Source organism: Lathyrus oleraceus, chromosome 4 (assembly GCF_024323335.1).
Source record: "Lathyrus oleraceus cultivar Zhongwan6 chromosome 4, CAAS_Psat_ZW6_1.0, whole genome shotgun sequence".
In the NCBI taxonomy this organism is placed as follows: Eukaryota; Viridiplantae; Streptophyta; class Magnoliopsida; order Fabales; family Fabaceae; genus Lathyrus; species Lathyrus oleraceus.
In genome coordinates, this window is record NC_066582.1 from 227,598,962 (window position 1) to 227,626,051 (window position 27,090).

General features: G+C 42.2%; 1 protein-coding gene across 1 annotated transcript; it reads left to right on the forward strand.

The window, feature by feature from the left end:
* The first annotated feature begins 3,813 nt into the window (after positions 1-3,813).
* Positions 3,814-5,301, forward strand: LOC127136800 (uncharacterized). Its single transcript, XM_051063322.1, has 3 exons — positions 3,814-4,679; positions 4,800-5,063; positions 5,217-5,301. Exons 1-3 carry the CDS (start codon positions 3,814-3,816, stop codon positions 5,299-5,301), a joined length of 1,215 nt encoding a protein of 404 aa, XP_050919279.1.
* Positions 5,302-27,090: the final 21,789 nt, after the last annotated feature.

Sequence of the window (27,090 nt, forward strand, 5' to 3'; positions counted from 1 at the left end):
TGCATCTCTTAACCTCTCCATCTTCTGATAAAGACCTAGGAGGATGACTTGCTTATTGTACATGATATGCAAATATGCAATGCCTAATGTCTTAAAAATGCAATGCCATATGCTAAGCTAGCCCAAAAAGAGGAGGGAAAATTTTGAGGTGTTACAGGAAGGCCATGGATCCATCAGGCTGGAGCTGTAACATATACTCTGTACCAGAAATTGAAATTTGTGAAGAATGGCAAGCTTGTCATTGTTGGTGGGGAGAAAGTGCTTTTGGGGAGCCATCTGTCATCTTTCACATACGTTGAAGTTGAGGAGGAGGTTGGAACTCTATTCCAAGCCTTATCTATTGCTGAAATGAAGAAAACTGGGGCACCCATGTCCTCTTTCAAAGATGCTCAGAAAGCTATTGAAGACGGAAGTACAGATTAGTGGGGCCGTATGGTAGAAGTCTGCGAGAACAAGAATATGGCCGAATTGGGATTCCAGTGAGGGTCGTTTAAAGCTGAAGAAGCGCAACCTAGTTTCCGTACGGAGGGTTCATCCATGGTAATGAACAACACTCAGTTGCTGTGATCGAGGGTGATGAAGATGAAGATTGCGCCAATTTTGTGATGCATGGCAAACTTGCAACAATTGGGTTGCGGTTGATGTTCCTGTTATTGCCCATCGCTCTAAGTAGTTTGTTTTCCATTATTTTAAGAAAAATCCTTCTCCTATGCCTAAGGGAGAAGTGAACATTATTGGGCATTTTCAAATTATCATCAATAAAATGCAATTCTATTCATCCACATCTATGATGTTTTTATTTTTTACTTTTTGCTTTTCTGAAAATGGTAATCACAAAAAACATAAATAAATAGATAATAATTGTCCATATGAATAATACTTGATCACAATTCACTTCTCTAAAATCAAAGTATCAAATCATTATGCATGTTGGTTTCTAAACCCATTGAATACAATGATCCTACACCATCTCCAAACTTTGATTCCCTGCGTTTGAGGTTGAGGAAGAGATTGATGAAGAAATGTCTGATGAATTATCTCGTCTACTTGAGGATGAGGGAAAAGCCATTCAGTCGTTCGAAGAACAGATTGAGCTAGTCAACTTGGATTTCGAAGATGTTGTGAAGGAAGTCAAGATTGGGTATCAACTGTGTCCAGAGGTTAAGAAAGGGTTGATTGATCTTCTCTGAGAGTATTCATATGTGTTTGCTTAGTCCTATTAAGACATGCCTGGTTTGGATTCCGAGATTGTGGAGCATAGATTGCTACTGAATCCAAAATGCCCGCCAGTCAAGCAGAAGTTAACTCATCCTGATATGGCAGTGAATATCAAAGAAGAAGTACACAAACTTTGACGATCACACCAATGTACCTCGTAGGGGCGCCTTGATACGATAACCTTGACAGAGTTGACTTGGGGAGTACATTTAACGAAGAACTGGTATCGACCAACACATTTGATAATGCATCCTCCTTACAGTCCATCGATATATGTAGTGCTAGATTGTGATTTCTGCCTTCCTCGGGAAGTTCTTCATCACAAAAGCTCAAATTGTTGCAGGAAGTGATGTTAGCCACAATATGGTCAAATTGATCCACAGTTACATCATGCTCTACATAAGCTTGCTCCAACACTCTTTGCAATGCTTCTCTGTGCGCTTCAGAATTCATGAGCAAAGACAACACTGAAATTTTTGAAGGAGTTTGGAGCAGCTGCTCCACCATATTAAATTCACTTTTCTTTATCAATCTTAGTACCTCGTCATCATCGTTAGGCTTCAAATCGCCGGATTCACCAGACTGACATATTGGATCACTAACCGGATTCACCACATGCACATTAACTTTCTTCGACACATCCTCTACACTCTCTTTTGGAAAGACAGGTCCAAAAACACGACCACTACAGGTCACCTTCGCTATATCGGAAATGTTCACAATAGAATTGGTTGTAGGCAACAAAACCTCTTGACCAATCTCCAACATGGTAGCATTATACTGATACGGAACAACTCTATCAGATGCATACGGGACAGTGCCCGCTAACCGTATTACTAACAACGATACCGATCTATTGACGCTGTTATTGCTGGTGTTGTCAAACTGAATCACTATCCGCTTCGGGGTCTGAAACACTGGTACTATAACATTCATATCGTCACCCAAGTGACGGGACTGGAAAATCTGAATCATACCCTCATCCATCAGCCTTTGGATATCTCTCTTGACGATGACGCACCTTCGAGGGTTTACACTACAAATTGCACAACCATCATGGTCATGCTCACAATCACTCACCATGAAAATGTCCTTATGCATTGCTACCAAGGACCTTCTGATGAAGCGGACGTCATAGATCTTGAACTCTTCGGGATAACCATCTACCTGTTACAACAAGAAATTGATAGGGCATGTTGAAGGCGTAATCAATGTATGGATTTAAGGATTCTACCCCACCAAAGAGAGGTCTGAAAGAAAGCTGAGCCCAAGATAAGCAAGAACTGGGAAAACCACAAGTTACCAGAAGATGAAACCGACAGAAGAATCATGTTTGGTCGAAATCCGTTCTGTCGACTGAACTGGAGATTGGGACTTAAGAAATTCTTGGTTGTATCAAACACATAGAAGATGGTGTCGACATAAAGACCTTAGAGGGATAAGTTTGAAATTCAAAATGACTAAGTAGTTACAAGGAGAATAAGCGCCAAAATATGGAGCAGTTTGTAGATCGTGTGGGACGACGTCTGTTATTTTTGAGTAGTTTTGCTTGTAGACAGTTTCTTTAATTCATTATAAATAGGGGATCCCACAGAGGACTCGGGGTGTTCACTTTGTACCAAAGTCACTTGTAAAAAACTTCACATTCCCAGCACGAGAAAGCAAGAGTTTTTTAAGAGTGCTAAGTACGTGAATCACCACATTTATTTCAATGCAACTTCCTTATTTTTCAATTGTTCCCGTTAAAAACTTTATTTTAATTTCATTTACGTTTGAGTTATCATTTTACATTGTCTTCTACACTGTCGACACTAATTCTATTACGATAATAGAATTCACCAAAAGCGTGTTCGTCGTGTACGTCTTTTTAATGTTATAGTATTGTCGGTCACGAGTCACCTATAGTCTATAGCATCATCATCATCTTGCGTGGAATAAACCTGTGCTTGTTCAATACTTTGTTAGAATCCATTTCTCACAAAGTTAATAGTCTGTCGAATTGAATAAGTCACCTTGTCACACTAGCACATGTCTTAGGATCAACTGGTCGATCCTGCAAGTAACCCTTAGTTTTAAGGCTTAGGGAGGACCAGCGGTTGTTTACCAATTTCCACAGTAAACAAAATGGCACGCCCAGTGGGACAAGTGCTAGTGTAGTTACGCAATTACATGAAACTTAGAAGAGGCAAACTATACAGTAGGCCGCAAGAAACTGTGAAAATGTCACACTCCAATACGGATGAAGTGCCACAAGGGACTTTATCCACTATGAAAACAATAATCTCACAGGTTGCAAATTTTCCTCCGATGACAAGTGCAACTTCAACGATGTCGACTACGGGTGCGGTTGGAGTATCAATTCCTTTACCTCCACCGGGATGTTCAGGATCAATGATAACGACGTTCATACCTTATGTGCCTCGCTTTGGCACCACAGATCCTCTTTATGGAATGTCGTATTCCCTAATGCCAAGATATCAGTCGACATTAAGTGCAACATTGTTTTCAGACAACGCTTAAAATACGAATCCCTCCTTACAAGGATCAGCGCAAGGGGGAAATGCTCAGAATAGGAATAATACTCAGAACAGAACCATGCCGCTATCGAACACTTCAATAGCAGTGTTGAGGCAACAAATGGATGATAGTAATCATGAGTTGGTTAATATGTTAACTAATCAAATGGGTACAGTTTTTAATCCTGTGATACAGGAATCTGCTGAAACAAATAGGCAAGTGGCTAATCAATTGACACACTTGTGTAACTTCCTGGGGGCACCGGCTCGACAGATGGCACAAGTGGTCAGGCAAACCATTCCTGTTCAAGTGGAGTTACGGGCAGCAGAAGATGAGACAGTCCATGAGGGACAAATCCTTAGACCCCAACAAAATCAAGGCGTTGAATCGGGAGTAGCAGGACGTAACCAGATGGTGTTGGTTAACCAACATCGGGATACTGATCAAATTTCCGATCAACATCAACAAGAAGACTTAGAAGTAGAAAATAATTTGACAACTATTGTCGAAAGGATTATGGCTAGGAATGGTATGAGTTCCACCTTACAAAGGCCACTATATGCTTCCCCATTGGCTGAATTTATTCTCCAAATCGAGGCACCTAGAGGAATGAAAGTTCCTAAATACACTAAGTTTGGGGGAGAATCTGGTGAGTCGACAATAGAACATATTGCCAGATATTTAACAGAGTCAGAAGATTTGGCTCATAATGAGTGTTTGAGAGTAATAAACTTTCCTTCCTCTTTGACCAAGGCTGCCTTCACATGGTTCACTTCTTTGGCTCCAAGTTCAATTGATTCATGGGCCAAGTTAGAAAAGAAGTTCCATGAACAGTTTTATGAAGGACACTCCAAAATCAGTTTGGCAAAATTGTCTAGCATTAAGAGAAGGTTTGTTGAGAGTATTGACGAGTATCTGAATAGATTTAGATCATTAAAGGCCAGGTGCTTTACACAAGTTCCAGAACATGAACTTGTTCAAATGGCTGTTGGGGGGTTAGATTATTCCATTAGGAAGAAAATAGACCCAACTTTTGTAAAGAGTATGTCACAATTGGCTGATAGAGTTCGACATCTCGAACGGCTGAGGTTAGAAAAGGTTAGACACAGTAAGGCTAAGAAGGAAAAAGTAGCGTCCGTCGACTATGATGCGACAGATCCAATCTATGAGGTTGATTATGCCTCATTGACCAAATTAGAAATTGACGTGGTTGAGTTAAAGCCAGTATCTGCTTATGAGTGTCGGTTATTACTTCCTGCACAAGGGAAAAATCCTGTCGAAAATAATCTAAAATTCCCTCTAAAAACTTATACATTTGATGTGACAAAGTGTGAGGAAATTTTTTATTTGTTAGTTAAAGATGGTCAAATGGTGGTGCCACCTGGTACTAAAATACCACCATTGGAACAAAGTCAGAAAAGAGGATTTTTTAAGTATCATAGTTATCTTGATCATAATACCTCTAATTGATATCTTTTCAGGGATCTGGTTCAGAAAGCAATTGAAGAAGGCAGACTGAAATTTGCTGGCCGCAAAATGAAGATCGACGCTGACCCTCTCCACTAGGAGGAAGCTCTATTTGTTGAGCCAGTCGAGATCAACATGGTCGAGATCACTGAATATGATGAGACCGACATGCTAGAGGAAACTGGTGAAAGCCCAGATGTCGACATAGCTGAAGTCTATCCAAGGGCTGATGAAGATTTGGTAGATTTCCTGTATCACTGCAAGAATAAGGGTTCACAAGTCTGCTTATGCCCTAGATGTGGCGCTGTCACCGACAAAGTTGCTGCTGAGAATTTCCAGAAGCTACAATTGGGCAAAAGTAAAAGAAGTGGGCTGAACAGAGCACGCCAGAATGAAAGAATCCCAAGGAAAGCTGTGGAATATGCTCAAGAAAGGCCTATGAGCTTTGTACCATCTGCAAGTGCTCCTAGATGCACCTGTATAAAGCCTCAGGGAAAACAAGAATTCCCACAAGGTGTTCCTGCTGCCAGAGGAGGTTTAGCAATCAACTACAGGCGTGAGTTCAAGTCTGAGAAAATGACTCATGTTTCTGAAAATTATTTGGGGAAGAACCCCATGTCCAGAACTCAATGGAGATGTTTTCAGCGTCGCAAGCAGGCTGAAAGAGAGGCTGCTAGGGGAATAGCTGGGAAAGGCATGGCTAGTGGGGCAGATTCTGGAAAAAGAGTTGTGGTGAAGGTCGACACGGCAACAAAAGAACGGGTCAGGGAGTATGTCCGTCGACCAACTGAAAAATGTTCTGATGAGGTTACTGATGACTTCAATTATGAATCAGAAGCAAGTTTAGACATCTTAGTCAACGTGGTGTCAATTCTACCAGAAGAATACAATTGTGTTACTGAGGTGAAGGATTTCGTAGACGATGCTGACGTTGAAGAAATGACGTTACATAGGCCAAGATGTTACTTTGTGCTGAATGATGGTTTTGCTGAGAGCCAAGAAGCAGTTTTTGAGAGGCCTACAATGAATATGAAGAGTCATCTGAAACCTTTGTTGATTAGGGCTAAAGTGGAAGCTGTGACTATCAACAAAGTGTTGGTAGATTGTGGCGCTACTGTTAACATCATGCCACACCATATTCTGAGGAAGATTGGCAAGTATGATACTGATGTTAGATCCAACAACATGGTCTTGTCTGACTACAGGGGCAAAACAAAAAGCATCATGGGTGTGATCATGGTGAACATCACTGTTGGTTCAATAACTAGGCCGACATTGTTTATGGTAATAGATGCCAAGCCAAGTTACAATTTTCTAGTCGACAGAGAATGACTCCACGGTGTTGGAGCTGTACCATCTCCAACACATCAGAGATTGGTGATTTGGAGAGAAGATGGAGTGGTCAAAAATATTGAAGCTGATCAAGGTTACTTCATGGCTGACGTGAACAATGTCGGCAAGAAGGAATTCGAGAGAAAGTTGGCTAACATTTCTCCTTGTTTACCAGTTGAGGACGTGTATGCTAATTTGAGTGAAGCTTTTGTTTCTCTAACTTTGCACGAGACTCATGGCTTCATTTGGGATGTGGAACGTTTAGAGGATCCACCCTATGCAGATATCTGACCGACAGACTGGGGGGATGTCACTGATGATGACTGAGCTAGAAGCTCTAAAGAGGATTTTGGTATACGTTGTCGAGAACAAAATAAAATCGGCCCTAGAGGCTGAAGAAAACATGGTTGTCGAAGCCTATGTTTTAAAGAAAGAAGGTAATTTGGCTATTGAGCCAGAGCCTCGAGATAAGCCAGTTGTGGCTAAAGGAAACGTCAACATGTAGCATTTGGACTGCATTTATGACAATGAACCTTTAGGGTTTGAAAAAGATCCAAAGGCGCCAGAAAAGATGCGACCAAAAGACCCCTTAGAAGAAGTCGACCTTGGCAAAAATGGCGACAAAAGGCCAACATACATCAGCGCTAACATCGACAAAGACTTAAAATCTGAGGTAATATCTTTACTTAAAGAATTTAAGGATTGTTTTGCTTGGGATTATTACGAAATTCCTGGTTTAAGTAGGGATTTGGTAGAGCTAAAACTGCCAATAAAAGCTGGAAGAAAGCTAGTAAAGCAGACGCCTAGGTGTTCCGTACCAGATATCATGGCAAAGATAAAAGCAGAGATAGAAAGGCTCCTCAAAAGCAAGTTTATACAAACTGCAAGGTATGTTGAATGGTTGGCCAATATTGTGCCAGTAATTAAGAAAAATGGGTCTTTACGAGTATGCATTGACTTTAGAGATCTAAATGTTGTTATCCCTAAAGACGAGTATGACATGCCCATAACAGAAATGCTGGTCGACTATGCCGCTAGTTTTGAATATTTAAGTATGTTAGATGGTTATTCTGCATATAACCAAATTTTTATTGCAGAAGAAGATGTGCCGAAGACGGCGTTTCGATGCCCAGGAGCCTTAGGTACATATGACTGGGTTGTCATGCCATTCGGCCTGAAAAATGACGGAGCGACATATCAGAGGGTAATGAACTCAATGTTCCATGATTTTATTGAAGATTTCATGCATGTATACATTGATGATATTGTGATAAAATCAAATGGTCAACTTACTCAAGTCGAACATTTCTAAAAGGCCTTTTTAAGGATGAGGAAATGTGGATTGAAAATGAATCCATTAAAGTGTGCTTTTTGTATGCAGGCGGGTGATTTCCTTGGCTTTGTGGTGCATAAAAAAGGTATTGAAGTAAACCAAAGCAAAACAAAAGCCATTATGGACGTCAAGCCTCCGTCGACCAAAAAGGAACTGCAATCTTTGTTAGGCAAACTAAATATTCTTAGAAGATTTATATCCAATCTAAGTGGTAAAACTAAAGCTTTTACCACTCATGCGACTGCAGAATGAGGATTTTAAGAGGCAAGAAGAGCACCAAGAGGCTTTTGACAAAGTTAAGGAGTATTTGACTAAGCCTCCAGTACTGGCCCCTCCTGTTAGGAATAGGCCAATGAGGTTGTATATTGCAGCTTCAGAATCGACTATAGGAACTATGTTAGTCCAAGAGGATGAAAAAAGTGTCGAAAGACCTGTGTATTACCTTAGTCGAATGCTTAATGATCCTGAAACTAGGTATAGTGATATAGAAAAACTATGTCTATGCCTGTATTTTTCTTGTATGAAACTAAAGCAATATATTAAGCATGTTGATGTGTATGTATCTTCTCACTTTGATATTATTAAGCATATGTTGTCTAAACCAATTTTGCATAGTCGAATTCGTAAATGGACTTTGGCGTTAACTGAGTATTCTCTGACGTACGTGCCTTTAAAAACGATGAAAGGGCAAGTGGTGGCAGATTTCCTTGTCGACCATTCAATGGTCGAAATGGCTCAAAATTATGTAGACATAGTGCCATGGAGATTGTACTTCGACGGTTCAAGACATAAGAACGGATGTGGGATAGGGGGAATCATAATTTCTCCAGATGGAATTCCAGCAGAGTTCAAATACAGAATTGAAGGAGTATGCACAAACAATGAAGCAGAGTATGAATCGTTGATCACAGGACTTGAACTTCTGCTGGAATCGGGGGCAAGAAATGTCGAAATTATGGGAGACTCTGAGTTAGTAATTAAACTAGTATCAAAAGAATACATGTGTGTCAAAGAAAATTTAATCATGTATTTTGTGATTACCATCATACTACTCAAGAGGTTTGAGCAAGTAAGCCTCCAACATATACCACAGAAAGAGAACCAGAGAGCAAACGATTTGGTGCAGGAAGCTTCAGAGTACAAAGCGTCGAAAGACCAGGATGAAGAAGAGGTTCAAGTAAGAGAGAAGGTATGAGCGACATTGTTATCACCATCAGATTTATCGATTATAAAGTTAGGAGTTGTAGATAGATATCATTTTGAAATTCTGACCGTCGACGACGAGGGAGGAAATGATTGGCGTAAACCGCTAGTCGATTATTTACGTAATCCTATAGGGTCGATAGATCAAAAGGTAAAATATAGGGCCCTTAGCTATGTCCTGGTGAATGATGAACTCTTCAAAAAGACAGCTGAAGGAGTTTTGCTAAAATGCCTGGGAGAAAGTGAGGCATATGTGGCTGTGTCGAGTGTACATTGTGGAGCGTGTGGGGCGCATCAAGCGGGACTGAAGATGAAATGGCTTTTGATGCACTCAGGAGTTTATTGGCCTGCAATGTTGAAATATTGCATTAAATTTGCTAAAAGTTGTCAGGAATGCCAATTGCATGGGGGCATACAACATGTGCCTGCAAGCGAGTTGCATACAATTGTGAAGCCTTGGCCTTTTCGAGGGTGGGCATTGGATGTGGTTGGAAAAATAAAACCAGCTTCGTCGAAACAGCAAAGGTATGTGTTGGTCGGTATCGACTATTTCACAAAATGGGTCGAAGTCGTGGCATTGACAAATGTGGATCAAGAGGTTGTGATAGACTTTGTCCAAAGTCACATCATATGCAGATTTGGTATCCCAGAAACAATTACAACCGACCAAGGGTCAATTTTTACTGGTCGAAAGATGCAAGATTTTACAAAAGAGATGGGAATCAAATTATTGACTTCTACCCCTTATTACGCAAAAGCAAATGGCCAAGTCGAAGCGGCCAATAAAGTGATCATTAGTCTAATAAAGAAACATGTAGGCAAGAAGCCAAGAAATTGGCATAAGATGTTAGATCAAGCTTTGTGGGCATGTCGAACGTCGCCAAAAGAAGCAACCGGGACAACTCCATTTTGACTGGTATATGGGCACGATGCAGTGTTACCAGTAGAGATTCATGTGCGTGCAGTCAGAATCCAGAGGCAACATGAAATACCTTCTGAAGATTATTGGAGAATGATGGCAGACGAACTGGTCGAGTTAGATGAGGAAAGAATGTTAGCCTTGGATGCATTACAAAGGCAGAAGGAAAAAGTTTCCAGAGCCTACAACAAGAAGGTGAAGAGCAAAATGTTTGTTGCCGACGATTTAGTTTGGAGAGCGATCTTGCCTATGGATAAAAATGACAGAGTGTTAAGCAAATGGTCCCCAAATTGGGAAGGACCGTTTAAGGTTCTGCAGGTTTTCTCTAATAACGCCTATGAGGTCGAAGAGTTGGCACCAGATAGGCGAATCCTGAGGGTAAATGGAAAATACTTAAAAAAGTATAAGCCTCTCCTTCAAGAGGTCAAGATTTCGACAGGCTAAATGGATGTCGAATAAACTAGGTTGGAGAAAACTACGTTTGAAACCAGCTATAAAAGCACAAGAAAATTAAATATACACAGTGCTGGAAAATAAAATAGTGACATAAAAAATTGGAAAAAAGTCATTGTTCAAATATTACAAATAAAATCGGTTAAAGTTTTCCGAATCTAGATTGAAATGATTGAAGCTCAAGGTTGTAGTGTAGAGACTTAGGTTCAAAGTTGTCGGCCTGGACCTTAAGCTGTTCACGCTTCTTTTCAATGTTGGAGAGTTCTTCAGCTACAGCCAAGGCACCGTTGGTGGTCTGCTCCACAGTATCTTGGGCCGACTTTATAACCTTGTCGACAATACGCGATTCCTCCTTAGTAATTGACTCCAATTCACTGTCCAGAGCAACAATTTGACGCCGAAGGTCATCAATTTGGAGGCGTATCTCAGCAGCTCTTGTTTGTTTGGAGGCCAATTCCTTCTTCTTCTCCTCAATCGTTCCCAGCATTTTAGTGACCTCTTCGTCGGCTTTCATCACCAGCTCCCATTTCTCCTTCACAAAGGCCTCTGTAGTTACAATCTGATGTTCATTTTCCCTAACATTGTCGAGATGACGCAACATGGAAACCAGAAGTTTTTCTAAAGCGGCCATCACACACATAGCATACTCAGAAAGGTGAAGCTCTTTGAGTTGGGCAAGCAATTGCAAGAGTTCTGGGCTGACAGCAGGTTCACTCATAAGCACATGGGGTAGATCTGGATTCAAGGTGTGAAAACGAACCTTGTCCATCAGAGCTTTGACCTTTGTCGCTTCAGAACCCATCTTATCATAATAGTGGTGCTGCTCATAATCTGAAGAAGCATCGCGTGATCCTACTAGGCTACGAAGCCTAGAAATTGCTTATAGAGCAGAAGTTTTTATTGCCAGCCCCTAGGAAGATGAAGGGGAAGTAGTTGGTAGAGGAGTAGTTGGAGGAGGCTGGTTTTTTGTGATGCCAACATCTCCTGGTCCCCTTGAATCCTGCAAAGGCAAGGAAGCTGAAGAAAGACTAGAGTTAGAACTAGTCGAACTGGAATCTATGTGCGTTACAGGGCTAGTGACTGAACCAGAATCACTATCACTAATATGGATAGTGTAGCACCTCAAATTTGCACCTTCCATTTTGTATATACATTTTCATGTTTAGGTCATTAACATTACATTGTCCATTACATAGTTTATCAAGTCATCAGTCAAGACTGGTCAGGAGATCCAGTTGGGCAAGCAAGCAAGTGCATTTTCTATGGAAGCAAAGCCCTAGGGTTGGTTCAATAAGTTCATATGACATAGGGATCATTTTGAAGTGATTTGGTCAAGCATTGGATGTTCAAAGCTCATCAGTTCATGATCAATTCATCTGAAACCCTAGAAAGTCAACCAAAGTCAACTGTCAATTCAATCATGGATTTGAAGGTGGGAGATGGTTAGAGATGCCTCATTCATGTCCATACAAGTCTCATTTGACATTTCAAACATCAACATTGAAGAATTTGAGGTCAGATCAAAACTTTCCAAAAATAGTAAATGACCTATAATTTGAAATTGCCAAAAATGGAAAGGTTTTCTCCTCAAGATTACATGACCAAGAAAGCTTCAAATGAAATTTTGTCCAACATGAAAGTTGTAGATCTTTATCTCCCATTTCCAAAACGTCCAAGATCATGAATTTCTCATGTGTGGTTGAAGAGATATGGATCAATCATGGCCAAGTGAACATGGAACTTCAAACATGCATAACTTTCAAACCAAAAGGCCAAATGAAGTGGTTCTTTTTTGTACATTCATGTTTTGACCTCTACTATCCAAAACATACATCACATGCCATGCATTCTCATTACATGATCATTTGCATTTTCACTTAATTTTTGGAGGGAATTTTCAAATTTAAAAATAATGCATTGTTTGAACATGGCAACACTTGCATTGGCCTCCAAACAGAATTTCAAGTGGATTTGGCCACATTTTCGTGCACTGTTCCATTGATTTTCCCATGCATAAGGTGAAATGGTAAATTTTCATTTACACTCTCATTTCCCAAATCCAATTACAAAAGGCTTGAGTGTGATTAACATCATGATTAGGAGGGAGTATAAAGGGCTAAGCATAACTGTTTCTGCATAATCACATTCACTTTTTCAGATCTAGATCCATTTTCTTGAAAAAAAATTCTCTCAAACTTTTTTCAATTTTCTTCAAATACATTGCATATCTCTTGATCCATTCATCATCTAGATGCATTATGGAGCATGTTTGAAGCAAGAACCAAAGCAATTCATGCAGATTTGAAGCAGCTCGAAGCTTGCATTCAACAATGGTGAAATCTGGTTTTGGAGAGATCAAGCACGATTAAGCCTTCATTCTTCATCCAATCAACTCCACAAGCACTTTGGAAGATCTGTTTGAGCTTTTCAAGGCCTGAATCAAGCTATTCCAATTCTGTCTTCTTCAAGAGGTCAGAAATCGCATCTCTCCATTCTTAAATTGCTTATGCTAGTTTTGTAGATCTTTGAACACTGGTTAAACTGAGCTTTATTTCATGAAAATCCATGCCAAATTGAGTTAGTTATGCTGATTTGAAGATTCACATGTGAAACTTGTTTGCTTCGATTTGTTCATGTTAGTGAGAATTAGATTAAATCATGCCTGGATTAGTGATGAGTGATGAGAGATGAACACGTTGATGTGCTTATTTTGTGAATCTGAGACTTTTGTTCTTGAGCGTGCATGAACATGATGAACTGGATGAAGATGATGAAATATTTTTCCAGAAAACCGTGTTTGATCCGTTTATGATGTGTAATCCGTGTTTGCATGTGTTTTTGGAATAGCTGGACATGTATTGGTCCATTTGGCGTATGCGTGGCAAGATGATTGGCCATAAGCGCTTGACTGTGCCACATAGGATAAGTGAAACAACTGCATTTCACATGCTGGCGCGCTAACATTCAAATTTTAACTCACTTCGATTCCCCGTGCCAGCAGAAATTCAAATGCCATTCACATTTTCTCTTTTCCCTCCATACCACATTCATACATGCTTCTTCATGTTTTTTTATTTTTTCTTTCACTTTAAAAATTCACAAAAAATTGAATAATGATCCAAAAAATATGGGAATTTTTGCATTAGGTCACATTTTGTGTCTAGCTGGTTTTGATTATTTTTCCAGAAATTGTGCTCGACTAAAAATTTATTTTGCCTAGGGTTTGTGCACATGTATGTTTTCTTGACCTTGCATTGCTATTTCATTTGTGAAATGATGGTTGTTTATCCAATGCCTATGAAATTTGACATGATGAAACTAGACTTCATGCTGGACATTTTTGTGTTGAGTTTGCATTTTTACCATTTGTGGTTGCTGATTTATGCTCATAAGAATGTAGGTGTGATAATGTGTGTCACACCTTTGCTTGCTCAACTTGATTAATTGATTTGCCATGCCAAATAAATTCCAAATGCTTTGATTTTTTGTATGATGCTTGATATGGATGTGTTGATTGATCATGAATTTTCTTGGAATTTTTGGATTCATTTCTGATTTGTTTCAGATTTGTCATTCTGGATGGTCATTTGTGCACTTTCGAATGGTCTTGAATTTCATTGGTTTGTGAAATGCTTGTGCTTTATCATATGAATGTGAAATTTTGCACACTTCTTCTAGTCATGTTAAAGTTTATTTTGGCTTTGGTTTGAGGTTTTTACCTTGTTCCGTTTCTGTGTTAGGCTTGTGCTAATTTGATGTGCCAAGATGTGTCACCAATATGCTTGTTTGTGCTTACCTTGCCTTATGCAATTTCTTTACCATGCCTAATGTTGCTCAAATGCCTTGATTTTTTGTGTGTTGATCATGTTGTGTGTTCTGTTTAGCCATGATTTTTGTTGAGATTAATTGAATCATTTTTGAATTAATGTGCATTTGTTCATTCTATTGTCACAATGTGCTTTTAACTTGCATACCTTGCCATACTTGATTTGTGAAATGAATTTGGTGCATGCTATTGACATGAGACCTTTTGGATTGTGTTCTTAATTGATTGAGGTTGATTCATGTTGAATTTAGTGTTCTGTTTTGAATTTTTTCTCCCTCTTTGACCCTAGGCCTTTCCCTAGTGGTTTGTTGCTTATGTTTGAGCTTTGATTTCAGGATAAGAAGCACATGGCCATAATGGGATTGATTCACTCATTTGGATGGATTATTTGGTTGATATTGGTTAAACCTTGAGTTGTTTTGTAGGTGGATTTTAGCTCATTTGAGTTGAGCTTGTGGCTTGCACCTTGTTGCATTGCTTGTTTGATTGTGTACTGTTGACTGTTGACTATTGGTTGTCTGTTTGACTTTTTGAGTTGTGTACTGATTGAGTTAGATTTTTTTCAGGTACATAAGTTGCTTAAGTTCTTTTGAACTTGCTTTTGCTTTGCTTGGTTGCTTAACCATTTGAGGTATAACTCTCTGACTTCATGTAGTCTGGAAGACCTGTCCTGTTACTTGGGCAGGCACCTGTCTGAAGCCCTCCTTAAGAGGCAATGCTTGTGTTTGTTTATCTTTGTGCCAAGCAGGAAAAGTAACTTGATAAGGCAATTGGCAGATAAAAGAGATGTGCAATCCATCTCCTCCTATTCAGTGTGTCATCCACCTTGCTCACACACCTTGTGTTGATGCATTGTGGATATTAACCCAAGATCTTTGTTGAGTCAGTCATATGGGGAGAAGAGTTCCTACTTTCTGAACTTCTACACTTTCATTTGTCTGAAGCTCTCCCAGGCCAGGGATAAGAGCTGTGAGGTCTTATCCTCACTTCCCATTTCATCTGCTTCACCCTAACTCTCAATGTTAGGGTTAAGAGCTAACTACACCCGATTCCAGTTGGCTTGTGTTTCACAGCCTAACCTTGTGTGAGCCCACTTTGTTTGTATATAGTGTGTGCTAATTGGGTGAATGTTTGCTTTGCCTGTGCTGTTTAGGATAGTTTGCTCCTTGTGCAAGTTGGATAGCAACCTTAACATAGGGATCGTATGCATGGCAACTTCTAGGCTCGAGTCGTAGTCTCCCTAGTAGTTTGTGTCTCCCTTTGTATCTGGTTAGGCTAGTCCTTTTCCCTGCGTAGGGGAACTACATCGCCCTGATCCTCATACCAGATGAGGTACGTAGGCAGGAGATGAGCTGATCTCTCCGGGCGCCCTTTTTGTTTTTAACCCCCTTCTTGTGTGTGTTAGGAGATGAATGTAAGACCGTCGATTGGCATTCCGTATCCTATTGTTGTGTGCTTGGAGTCCGATGTAAGTCCAACGATTGGCATTTGGTTTCCAGTGTGTGTTTGTTGGTTCGGAGTCTGATGTAAGTCCAGCGATTGGCATTCGGTTTCCATGTTTGCCTGTTTGTTTGGAGTCTGACATAAGTCCAGCGATTGGCAGTCGGTTTCCTGTGTGGTTTTGTTTGGCGTGCGTTAGCCGAGCTACGAGTGCTCTGATTTTTCTCTAGTCCGAGAAGATACGTATGCATAGGATGCGACATCCTAGCGAGCACGTTTCCTCTGTCCCGAACTACGTCGACTCTGATGTCTGTGCCTGACAGACTACGTAGTCCCAGGATGCGATATCCTGCCGAGTCAGTTTATTTTGTTTTCTGTGTCTCTTTTCAGCCAGTGTTTGACGTCTGAGCAGTGTTTAGCAACCTTTATCCTTCCTTTTGTGCATGGATCCCGTCGAGTACGACGGATGCGTAGGGGTGCTAATACCTTCCCTTCGCATAACCGACTCCCGATCCCATCTCTCTTTGGTCGCGAGACCATGTCTTTTCCAGGTTTACTTCGAGCGTTTCCTTTCCCTCTTTTGGGATAAATAACGCACGGTGGCGGCTCTGTTGTCTTGTCTTCCCGCCGGTTTTTTGCGTAATGCGACAGCTGGCGACTCTACTGGGGATATAGAGAAGTTGACCTCTTTCTGGTCCATCTTCCCTAAGCGAGTCTCTCCTAGCGCTCTCTAGGTTAGGGTTTGGTTGCTTTTGCTGTTTCATTTATTGCATTCATTTATTTATTGTTTGCATTTATGCTTGCATTTATGTTTGCATTCATTCATATTCATCTGTTCATCTGGCTGTGCTATGTTGTCTCTCTGTTGGGGTGGGAGTTACATGAGGTAAAAGGCCCAATACCCAGGCTATGAGTGAAATCTAGGACACCTAGGAATAGAGTGATTCATGGGAAGCGGGTGGTATTGCGCCACTTAGCGGAACATCGATATCACGAGCAGTTCAGACTCTGATGGGGTATTGTCGTTGCATACTTCGGGTGTGTATATGATGATATTCTATGAAAGGGTTATTTATGTTGCGTTTCTCTCGACGTTACCCTGGCCTAGATGACACCCGTGAGTGGGGAGGGAATGATCATTATTACAGGTACAATTGGTGACTTCTCGGTGACTTGTTGTTTACTTGTGATCCTGTTGGTGACTTGGTTCTTCATATTGGGTTGTCTCAGATAACTTTGGGTTTCAGATGAATTGTGGTTCCGAGTTCAAGCCGAAGCTTCGATCCTGTGTTCCGAGATGCACAGCCTGCCAGTCTTGTCTGCATCATTTGCATCATAGCATGTTTATTTTCAAAAAAAATATGCAATAAAAAAAAGAATAGAAAAAAAAAGAAAAGAAAAAAGACTAATCTCTGCATGCATATCATTTCTCAGGTTCATTCAGGAGCTCGATTCACTGATAGAGATGGAAACATTCCCAGAGTTGAAGCGGAAGACTTGTTCCTACAGCTTTCACCGTGAGCCTTTGACGTCCCTGATAGAGTTAAGCAGCCTTGTGACCAGTGGCAACCAGAAGGGGTTTGTTGATCAGTATGGGGATATTCTGACACTGTTGAAGATGATAGTCGACCCAGTGCCGTTGCAGACCCTTCTACAGTTCTACGACCCAGAGCTTCGTTGTTTCACCTTTCAGGATTATCAGTTGGCGCCTACTCTCGAGGAGTACTCCATCCTGTTGAATGTTCCTATCCAGTATCAGGTTCCTTTTTTGGATGTGCCTAAGGAGGTTGATTTCAGAGTTGTTGCCAGAGCTCTCCATTTGGGTATTAAAGAAGTCAGTGGTAATTGGAAGTCCAGTGGGGATGTTGTAGGGTTGCCTTTGAAGTTTCTGTTGAGGATTGCTAGAGAAGAAGCAGAGAAGGGAATTTGGGAAACTTTTCATGCTCAGTTGGCCATCATGATCTATGGGATTGTTTTGTTCCCGAGTATGCCCAACTTTGTGGATTATGCTGCAATCACTATCTTTCTTGGAGGAAACCTGATTCCTACTCTGTTAGCTGACACTTACTATGCTATTCACAGTAGGCATGGTAAGGGTGGAGCTATCAGGTGCTGTCTCCCACTTTTGCTCAGATGGTTCTTGTCTCTCCTGCGAGTCAGTGGACCTTTTGTGGATGCTCAGAGCACTCATAAGTGGACTCAGAGGGTTATGTCTCTTACTTCATATGATATCAGATGGCAATCTTACCGGATGGATGTGCGTGATGTTATTATGAGTTGTGGAGAGTTCCGGAATGTGCCACTTGTAGGGACTAAGGGTTGCATCAATTACAACCCGGTTCTTTCTCTTCGCCAGTTGGGGTTCGTGATGAATGGAAGACCACTTGACGCTGAGATAGCTGAGAGTGTGTATTTTGAGAAGCGGAGTGACCCTGTTAGATTGGAGCAGATAGGAAGAGCTTGGAAGACCATTGGTGTCAAGGATGGAGCTGTCTTAGGGAAGAAGTTTGCCATTGCTATGCCTGACTACACTGAGTGGGTCAAGAAGAGAGTGGAAACTTTGTTGTTGCCCTATGATAGGATGAAGCCTTTGCAAGTGCAACCACCTTTGATCCTTGCTGAGAGTGTACCTGCTGAGCAGTACAAGCAAGCCCTGATGGAGAATCGTAGGTTGAAGGAGAAAGAGCAAGATGCCCAGATGGAGTTGTACCAAGCCAAAGCTGACAAGTTGAACCTGACTCATCAACTCAGAGATATCCAGAGTGTAGATATTGGTGGAGTCAGGAGCAAGAAGAGATCTTATGAAGAGATGGAGAACTTGCTGAATGCAGAACACCGAGAGTGTTTGAGGTTGCAGAGAGCCGAAGCCGGTTATCAGAAGAAGATAAGAGACCTGGAGAAGCAACTCAAAGACAAAGATATCCAGCTGAAGAAGGAAGTTGACTTGAGACATGCATCAGAGAACCAACTCGGAGGAGAAGTTGTGGAGCTCAGAAGACAATTGAAGGAGAAGCTCACTCCCTTGCCAGAATGTTTAGAGTGCGACCTGTTGATAGACCAGTGTCACTACTTGAAGACGCTCATTCCTGGAAGTCGTTTGTCTTAGTTTGTATTCCTGATGTTTATGTTGAGAATCACCCCCAGGCTTGTTGGGTGGAATTCATTGTTGTACTTTGATTTACTCAGATCTTTGTTGACATTGTTGTATGATCCTTGTTGCTCTTATCTATAGATGAGGTTGTTGGTTTCACCTTGTACTTATCACTCTTGTGTATGATTGTTCCTGTGATTCTGTGGTGTTCTTGTTGCAGGTTGCCATCTTTTGAAGATGAATCAGGCTCTATGAATGCCTGAGAAATGAACATATCATGTGCATCATATGCATTAGCATCATACTCATATCATTTTGCATAACAGGTGTTCTTGCTCGCGACTTCTCACTCTGGTTCCTGTGTCAGGAAGGATAGTTGATCGAAGACCGCACCGCTACTCAACCAGACTCAATCAACAGAGAAGTATGGACCAGGTTCAGGCAGAATTGGCTGAGATGAGGGCAAACATGGCCCAGTTTATGACTATGATGCAGGGTGTTGTCCAAGGGCAAGAGGAGCTGCGTGCCTTAGCCCAAAGACAAGAAACCGTGATTCCGCAGTCCAACCGTGCTTCGCCGGTGGGCGTGCCTGTTCATGAGAATGCCGCTACTGCTGCTCCCGCCAACGACTATGCTGTGGGTGATGAGTTAAGGGGGATCAGAATCAACGGACAGCCTCTTGCTGCAGAGACTGTTAATGCCAGAGCTACCCGGGCTCCTGTTCGTCATCCTGCTCCCTTTGTTGACAGACAAGAGGACATGTTCACTCTGCTTAGTGAAGATGATGAAGTTGTTGGAAGAGTCGAGGATAGGGATCGCAAAGTTGATGCCCTTGCTGAGAAAATAAGAGCCATGGAATGTCAGAATTCCTTGGGTTTTGATGTGACCAACATGGGTCTGGTGGAAGGGTTGAGGATCCCTTATAAATTCAAAGCACCCTCGTTCGACAAATACAACGGTACTTCTTGCCCTCGCACCCATGTGCAGGCATATTATCGGAAAATCTCTGCTTACACCGATGACGAGAAAATGTGGATGTATTTTTTCCAGGACAGCTTGTCTGGGGCTTTCTTGGATTGGTACATGGAGCTTAAGAGAGATTCTATCCGCTGTTGGAGGGATCTGGGTGAGGCCTTCTTGAGGCAGTACAAACACAACATGGACATGGCACCGAGCCGGACTCAGTTGTAGAGTCTTTGTCAGAAATCAGGTGAAAGCTTCAAGGAGTATGCCCAAAGGTGGCGTGAATTGGCCGCTAGAGTACAACCCCCTATGCTGGAGAGGGAACTTACTGATATGTTCATTGGTACTCTCCAGGGTGTTTTCATGGACTGGATGGGAAGCTGCCCATTCGGTAGTTTTTCAGATGTAGTGATCTGCGGAGAGAGGACAGAGAGTCTGATCAAAGTTGGTAAGATTCAGGATGTGGGGTCCTCGTCTTCGAAGAAACCGTTTGATGGGGCACCTCGTCGGAGAGAGGGTGAAACCAGTGCTATGCAACACGGTAGAAGGATTGTGAATAGAAATCAGTATCATCAGGTTGCTGCTGTGACCATTCCGGCACCTCAACCTCGTCAACAACAGCAACAACAGAGAGTTCAACAACAACCGCCGCAACAACAACAACAACAACAACAACAACAACGTCCGTATCAGCCAAGGCAGACGATGCTTGATCGACGTTTTGACCCATTACCAATGACCTATGCTGAGTTGCTACCTGAGTTGCTCAGATTGGGATTCGTGGAGTTGAGGACAATGGCACCGTTGACAAAGATACCACCTGGGTATGATGCCAACGTGCGTTGTGATTTCCATTCTGGTGCACTGGGGCACCACATTGAAAACTGCAGGGCTTTTCATCATAAAGTCCAGGACCTAATTGACGCTAAAACTATCAATTTTGCTCCTGTGCTGAATGTTGTAAACAACCCTATGCCGCCGCATGGTGCACACAGAGTGAATAATATCGAAGGGGAAGAAGTTGAAGATCTGGTGTTCAGTATTGAAGATGTTCAGACTCCGCTGTCAGTTGTGAAGACTCAGTTATTGAATGGAGGTGTATACCCGGGCTGTTGTGAGGGTTGTGCTGATTGTGCTGAATCTGAGAATGGTTGTGATCGGTTAAGGGCTGGTGTCCAGAGTTTGATGGATGAGGGTTGTTTGCAATTCAGTCGGGCCGTTAGAGGTTGTGGGATGGTGTCAACCGTCACTATCTACTTCAAACCGTCCGAGGGACGTGGCCAAAGGGTTGTTAATGCGCCTACAACTAGTGGTACTCCTGTTACCATTTCTGCCCCTGTAACCGTTAATAATCCAACTACTATTGTTGCTCCGGGCCGAAGGGTTGTTGACAGTAGGGTTGTGCCATGGAGATATGACAATGCTTATCGCAACAATCGAAGGGCTGAGAATCAGACAAGGCCTGTGAATCAAGCGCCTGTGACTATTGGTGTGCCTAGTAGAACTCCTGTGGTTGTGAGTCTAGTTGTGGACAATGTTGGTGGACCAGGAGCTTTTACCAGAAGTGGACGTCTGTTTGCTCCGCAACCGTTAAGAGATAACAATGCCGAGGCACTCGCCAAGGCTAAAGGAAAACAGGCTGTGGTTGATGAAGAGTCGGCTCAGAAGGAGGTGCCCGAGGGTTCATTCGAGAAAGACGTGGAGGAGTTCATGAAAATAATCAAGAAGAGTGACTACAAGATTGTAGATCAGCTGAATCAGACTCCGTCCAAAATTTCTATCCTCTCTTTGCTTCTGTGCTCGGAGGCACACCGTAATGCCCTATTGAAGATGCTGAATCTGGCTTATGTGCCTCAAGAAATTTCTGTCAACCAGCTGGAAGGAGTGATTGCCAACGTGAGCACTAGGCATGGTTTGGGGTTCACAGACCTGGACTTAACGCCTGAGGGTCGTAATCATAACAAGGCCTTGCATATCACCATGGAGTGCAAAGGTGTTGTTTTGTCTCACGTGTTGGTAGACACCGGCTCGTCGCTGAATGTGCTGCCTAAGCAGATTCTGAAAAAAATAGCTGTGGAAGGGGTTGTGCTCACTCCTAGTGATCTGATTGTTCGTGCATTTGACGGATCCAAACGTTCTGTTTTTGGTGAAGTCACCTTGCCAGTGAAAATAGGTCCGGAGGTTTTCGACATTGTCTTCTATGTTATGGACATTCAGCCCGCGTACAGTTGTTTGTTGGGGCGTCCTTGGATTCATGCAGCAGGGGCAGTTTCGTCAACTCTCCACCAAAACCTTCAGTATGTCTGGAACGGTCAGATTGTGACCGTGTGCTGTGAAGAAGATATTCTGGTGAGTCACCTATCCTGTTTCAAATATGTAGAGGTGGATGGCGAGATCCATGAAACCTTATGCCAGGCATTTGAGACTGTTGCTCTTGAGAGGGTGGCTTTTGCTGAGCAGAAGAAGCCAGGTGCCTCAATCGCATCGTACAAGCAGGCCAAGGAGGTTGTTGACTCTGGAAAGTCTGAAGGCTGGGGCAAGATGGTGGATTTGCCTGTCAAAGAGGATAAGTTCGGTATTGGCTATCAACCCTTGCAGACGGAGCAGGGTATGCAGACAGGTTCGAGTACCTTTACCAGCGTTGGGCTGATGAATCACGGTGACGTCTTTGCGGCCAGTAGTGAAGATGGTGATAGTGATTGTGATCTCGACAATTGGGTTCGCCTGTGTGCACCAGGGGAGTCAATCAACAATTGGACGGTAGAAGATGTGGTCCAAGTTACTCTTCAAACAGAGTAATTTTCTTTTGTTTTTTAATTTTGCACAAAACCCTATGTTTTGCCCAAGGCGTAGTGGTTCATTGTAGGGCCTCAACATGTTTTCAATGATTATCATTAATAAAGGACGTTTTGCAAACAATTTTGTGATCCCTGTCTTTCTATTTTTGCTTTTCATTTTTTAAAAATAAAAAATAAAAATGGAAATGTTTTTGTTTTTGTGACTTTCTTGAACTCTTTTTTCTAAAACAAAGCATTAAACATGCAGAAGTGATCTCACGGAATCCACTATGAACAGTTCTGTTATGGCTCAGTATGATTTCAATAATCCCATCTACCAAGCTGAAGAGGAGAGTGAGGAAGACTGTGAACTCCCTAAAGAATTGGTTAGATTGTTGAAGCAAGAGGAGAGGGTCATCCAACCTCATCAGGAGGAGTTGGAGGTTATTAATCTTGGTACCGAGGACGCCAGAAGAGATATTAAGATCGGGGCTGCTTTAAAAGAAGATGTCAAGAGAAGGTTGATTGAGATGCTGAGAGAGTATGTGGAGATATTCGCCTGGTCTTATCAAGATATGCCTGGGTTGGATACTGATATTGTGGTGCACAGACTACCTCTCAGAGAAGATTGTCCTTCAGTTAAGCAGAAGCTTCGGAGAACTAGTCATGATATGGCTGTTAAGATCAAGGAAGAGGTTCAGAAGTAGTTCGATGCGGGTTTCTTGTCAGTAACGACTTATCCCCCGTGGGTGGCCAATATTGTTCCTGTGCCGAAGAAGGATGGCAAAGTCAGGATGTGTGTCGACTACCGGGATCTGAACAGAGCGAGTCCGAAAGATGATTTCCCATTACCTCACATTGACGTATTGGTTGATAACACGGCTCAATCCTCGGTTTTCTCTTTCATGGATGGTTTCTCTGGATATAATCAGATCAAGATGGCGCCAGAGGACATGGAAAAGACGACATTCATTACACCTAGGGGCACGTTCTGCTATAAGGTAATGCCATTTGGGCTGAAGAATGCCGGTGCTACCTATCAAAGGGCTATGATGACTCTCTTTCATGACATGATGCACAAAGAGATTGAAGTGTATGTGGATGATATGATTGCGAAGTCGCAGACAGAAGAGGAGCACCTGGTTAATTTGCAGAAGTTGTTTGACCGACTAAGAAAGTTCAAGCTGAGGCTGAATCCGAACAAGTGTACGTTTGGTGTGAGATCTGGGAAGCTGTTAGGCTTCATTGTCAGTGAGAAAGGGATTGAGGTTGATCCAGCAAAAGTCAAAGCTATTCAAGAAATGCCTGAACCAAAAACAGAAAAGCAGGTTCGTGGGTTTTTAGGGAGATTGAACTACATTGCAAGGTTTGTATCTCACCTAACTGCCACATGTGAACCGATATTCAAATTGCTAAGAAAGAACCAAGCAGTCAGGTGGAATGATGACTGTCAGAAAGCTTTTGACAAGATAAAAGAGTATTTACAGAAACCTCCAATCCTTATTCCTCCCGTTCCTGGGAGACCTCTGATAATGTACCTGTCAGTGACTGAGAACTCGATGGGGTGTGTATTGGGACAGCATGACGAGTCTGGTCGAAAAGAGCATACCATATACTACCTTAGAAAAAAGTTTACCGACTGTGAAATCAAATATTCACAGCTTGAGAAAACTTGATGTGCTTTGGCCTGGGCTGCTCGCCGACTGAGGCAGTATATGTTGAACCATACTACTTTGTTGATTTCTAAGATGGATCCAGTTAAGTACATCTTTGAGAAGTCGGCTCTCATCGGACGTGTTGCCCGTTGGCAGATGATTTTAACAGAATATGATATCCAGTACACGTCGCAAAAGGCCATCAAAGGTAGTATTCTGTCAGACTATCTTGCCGAGCAACCAATTGATGATTATCAGCCGATGATGTTTGAATTCCCTGATGAAGACATCATGTATCTTAAGATGAAAGATTGCGAAGAGCCTCTTGTCGAGGAAGGACCGGATCCTGATGACAAGTGGACATTGATGTTTGATGGGGCTGTGAATGTGAACGGTAACGGTGTTGGTGCAGTGCTGATCAATCCAAAAGGTGCTCATATACCTTTTTCTGCCAGATTGACTTTTGACGTCACCAACAACGAAGCTGAGTATGAGGCTTGTATCATGGGGATAGAAGAAGCCATTGATCTGAGGATCAAGACGCTTGACATTTTTGGAGATTCCGCTCTAGTGATCAATCAGGTTAATGAAGATTGGAATACCAATCAGCCGCATTTGATTCCGTATAGAGATTACACCAGAAGAATACTGACGTTCTTCAAGAAGGTGAAGTTGTATCATGTCCCCCGGGATGAGAATCAGATGGCTGATGCCTTGGCTACGTTATCTTCTATGATCAAAGTTCATTGGTGGAATCATGTGCCACATGTTGCGGTGAATCGACTCGAGAGTCCTGCGTATGTGTTTGCAGCCGAGTTTGTTGTTGATGAGAAGTCGTGGTATTATGATATCAAGAACTTCCTCAAGATTCAGGAGTATCCTGAAGGTGCGTCGAAGAATGACAAGAAAACCCTGAGAAGGCTAGCTGGAAGCTTTTATTTGAATTAGGATGATGTGTTGTACAAGAGAAACTTCGACATGGTCTTGCTCAGATGCGTGGATAGACACGAAGCAGACATGTTGATGCAAGAAGTGCATGAAGGTTCGTTTGGTACCCATGCTGGTGGTCATGCAATGTCCAAGAAATTGTTGAGAGTCGGTTATTACTGGATGACTATGGAATCCGATTGTTTCAAGTACGCTCGGAAGTGCCATAAGTGTCAAATCTATGCTGATAAGGTGCATGTACCACCAAGCCCTCTGAATGTCATGAATTCGCCTTGGCCGTTCGCCATGTGGGGCATTGATATGATTGGGAAGATCGAGCCTACTGCTTCTAATGGACATCACTTCATCTTGGTTGCGATTGATTACTTCACCAAGTGGATGGAAGCAGCTTCCTATGCTAATGTTACCAAACAAGTGGTTGCCCGGTTCATCAAGAAGGAAATCATCTGTCGTTATGGCGTTCCTGAGAGAATCATCACTGACAATGGTTCGAATCTCAATAACAAGATGATGAAAGAGCTTTGTAAAGATTTCAAGATTGAACATCACAATTCTTCTCCTTACAGACCGAAGATGAATGGTGCTGTAGAGGCGGCAAACAAGAATATCAAGAAGATTGTGCAGAAGATGGTCGTGACGTACAAGGATTGGCCTGAGATGCTGCCTTTCGCTTTGCATGGGTACCGTACCTCAGTACGTACGTCGACCAGGGCAACCCCGTTCTCCCTTGTGTATGGTATGGAAGCAGTCCTACCTGTTGAAGTGGAGATTCCATCTCTGAGAGTCTTGTTAGATGTCAAGCTTGACGAAGCCGAATGGATTCGAACAATGTTTAACGAGTTAAGCCTTATCGAAGAGAGACGGCTAGCAGCTGTATGCCATGGGCAGTTGTATCAGAGAAGGATGAAGAGAGCCTTTGATCAGAAAGTGCATCCTCGAAGCTATCAGACTGGTGATCTAGTTTTGGAGAGGATCCTTCCTCCCGGTACAGATAACAGGGGCAAGTGGACTCCTAATTACGAAGGTCCATATGTTGTGAAGAAGGTTTTCTCCGGTGGAGCCTTGATGCTTACAACTATGGATGGTGAAGATTTTCCGTCCCCTGTTAACTCAGATGTAGTCAAAAAATACTTCGCGTAAATTGACCCGCTGGACAAAAAGAATAAAAGAGTCCAGGCAAAAAAGGGCATCCCGGCGAACCAAAAAACAGAAAGAAAAGGTTCGGGCAAAAATTAGGGATAAAAATGAAAAGAATTTGTACACCCGGTAAGTCGAAAACCCGCAAGGGCGGCTTAGGCAAAAATGGATATCCCTGTGGATTGAATACCCGAAAGGGCGATCCAGGTAAAAGAGGGATTAAAGCGAAGACTACAGTCTGAGTTATCTGTATTTCATCGCGCTTCATCGTCTACCATCTCCAAATATGTAATCGGTCCAGTCATTCTTCTCAGAAAGCAAGGGAGTTGGTAGGAAAATTGATGATCTGTGAGTTATAACAGAATTGGGAAATAGTGGATGCCGTGTTCACATTGCCATTAAGATAGATTTTTCCTTTTGTGCGCATTTACCTCTTTCTAGGAATTGCTTCCCAATGTATTCGCCTTTTCAGGCCCATTTTCAATCAATAAAAGTCGTTATTCAGATAAATAGCTCTCCTTTTTTTATTTTACTGTTTTGTTTGCAAAAACGTCCGAATTTTTGATAAACATTGCATATAAAAACATGAAGGCTAAACAATAACGTGCAGAAAGATAAAACATTTGAAAATCATTTTGAATGTCGAGGACACTTGAGCGTATCTTGTCCATACGACCCCTGGGGCATGTATGTTGTGCTGTTTTGCAGGTTGTTGTCTGTGAGGACAATTCCCCAGCAGATATTTCCCCAGTTGAGTTCCCAGATGAGTTTGTATTGATGGATTATCCCCACTAAGTCGGAAGGATGTGGT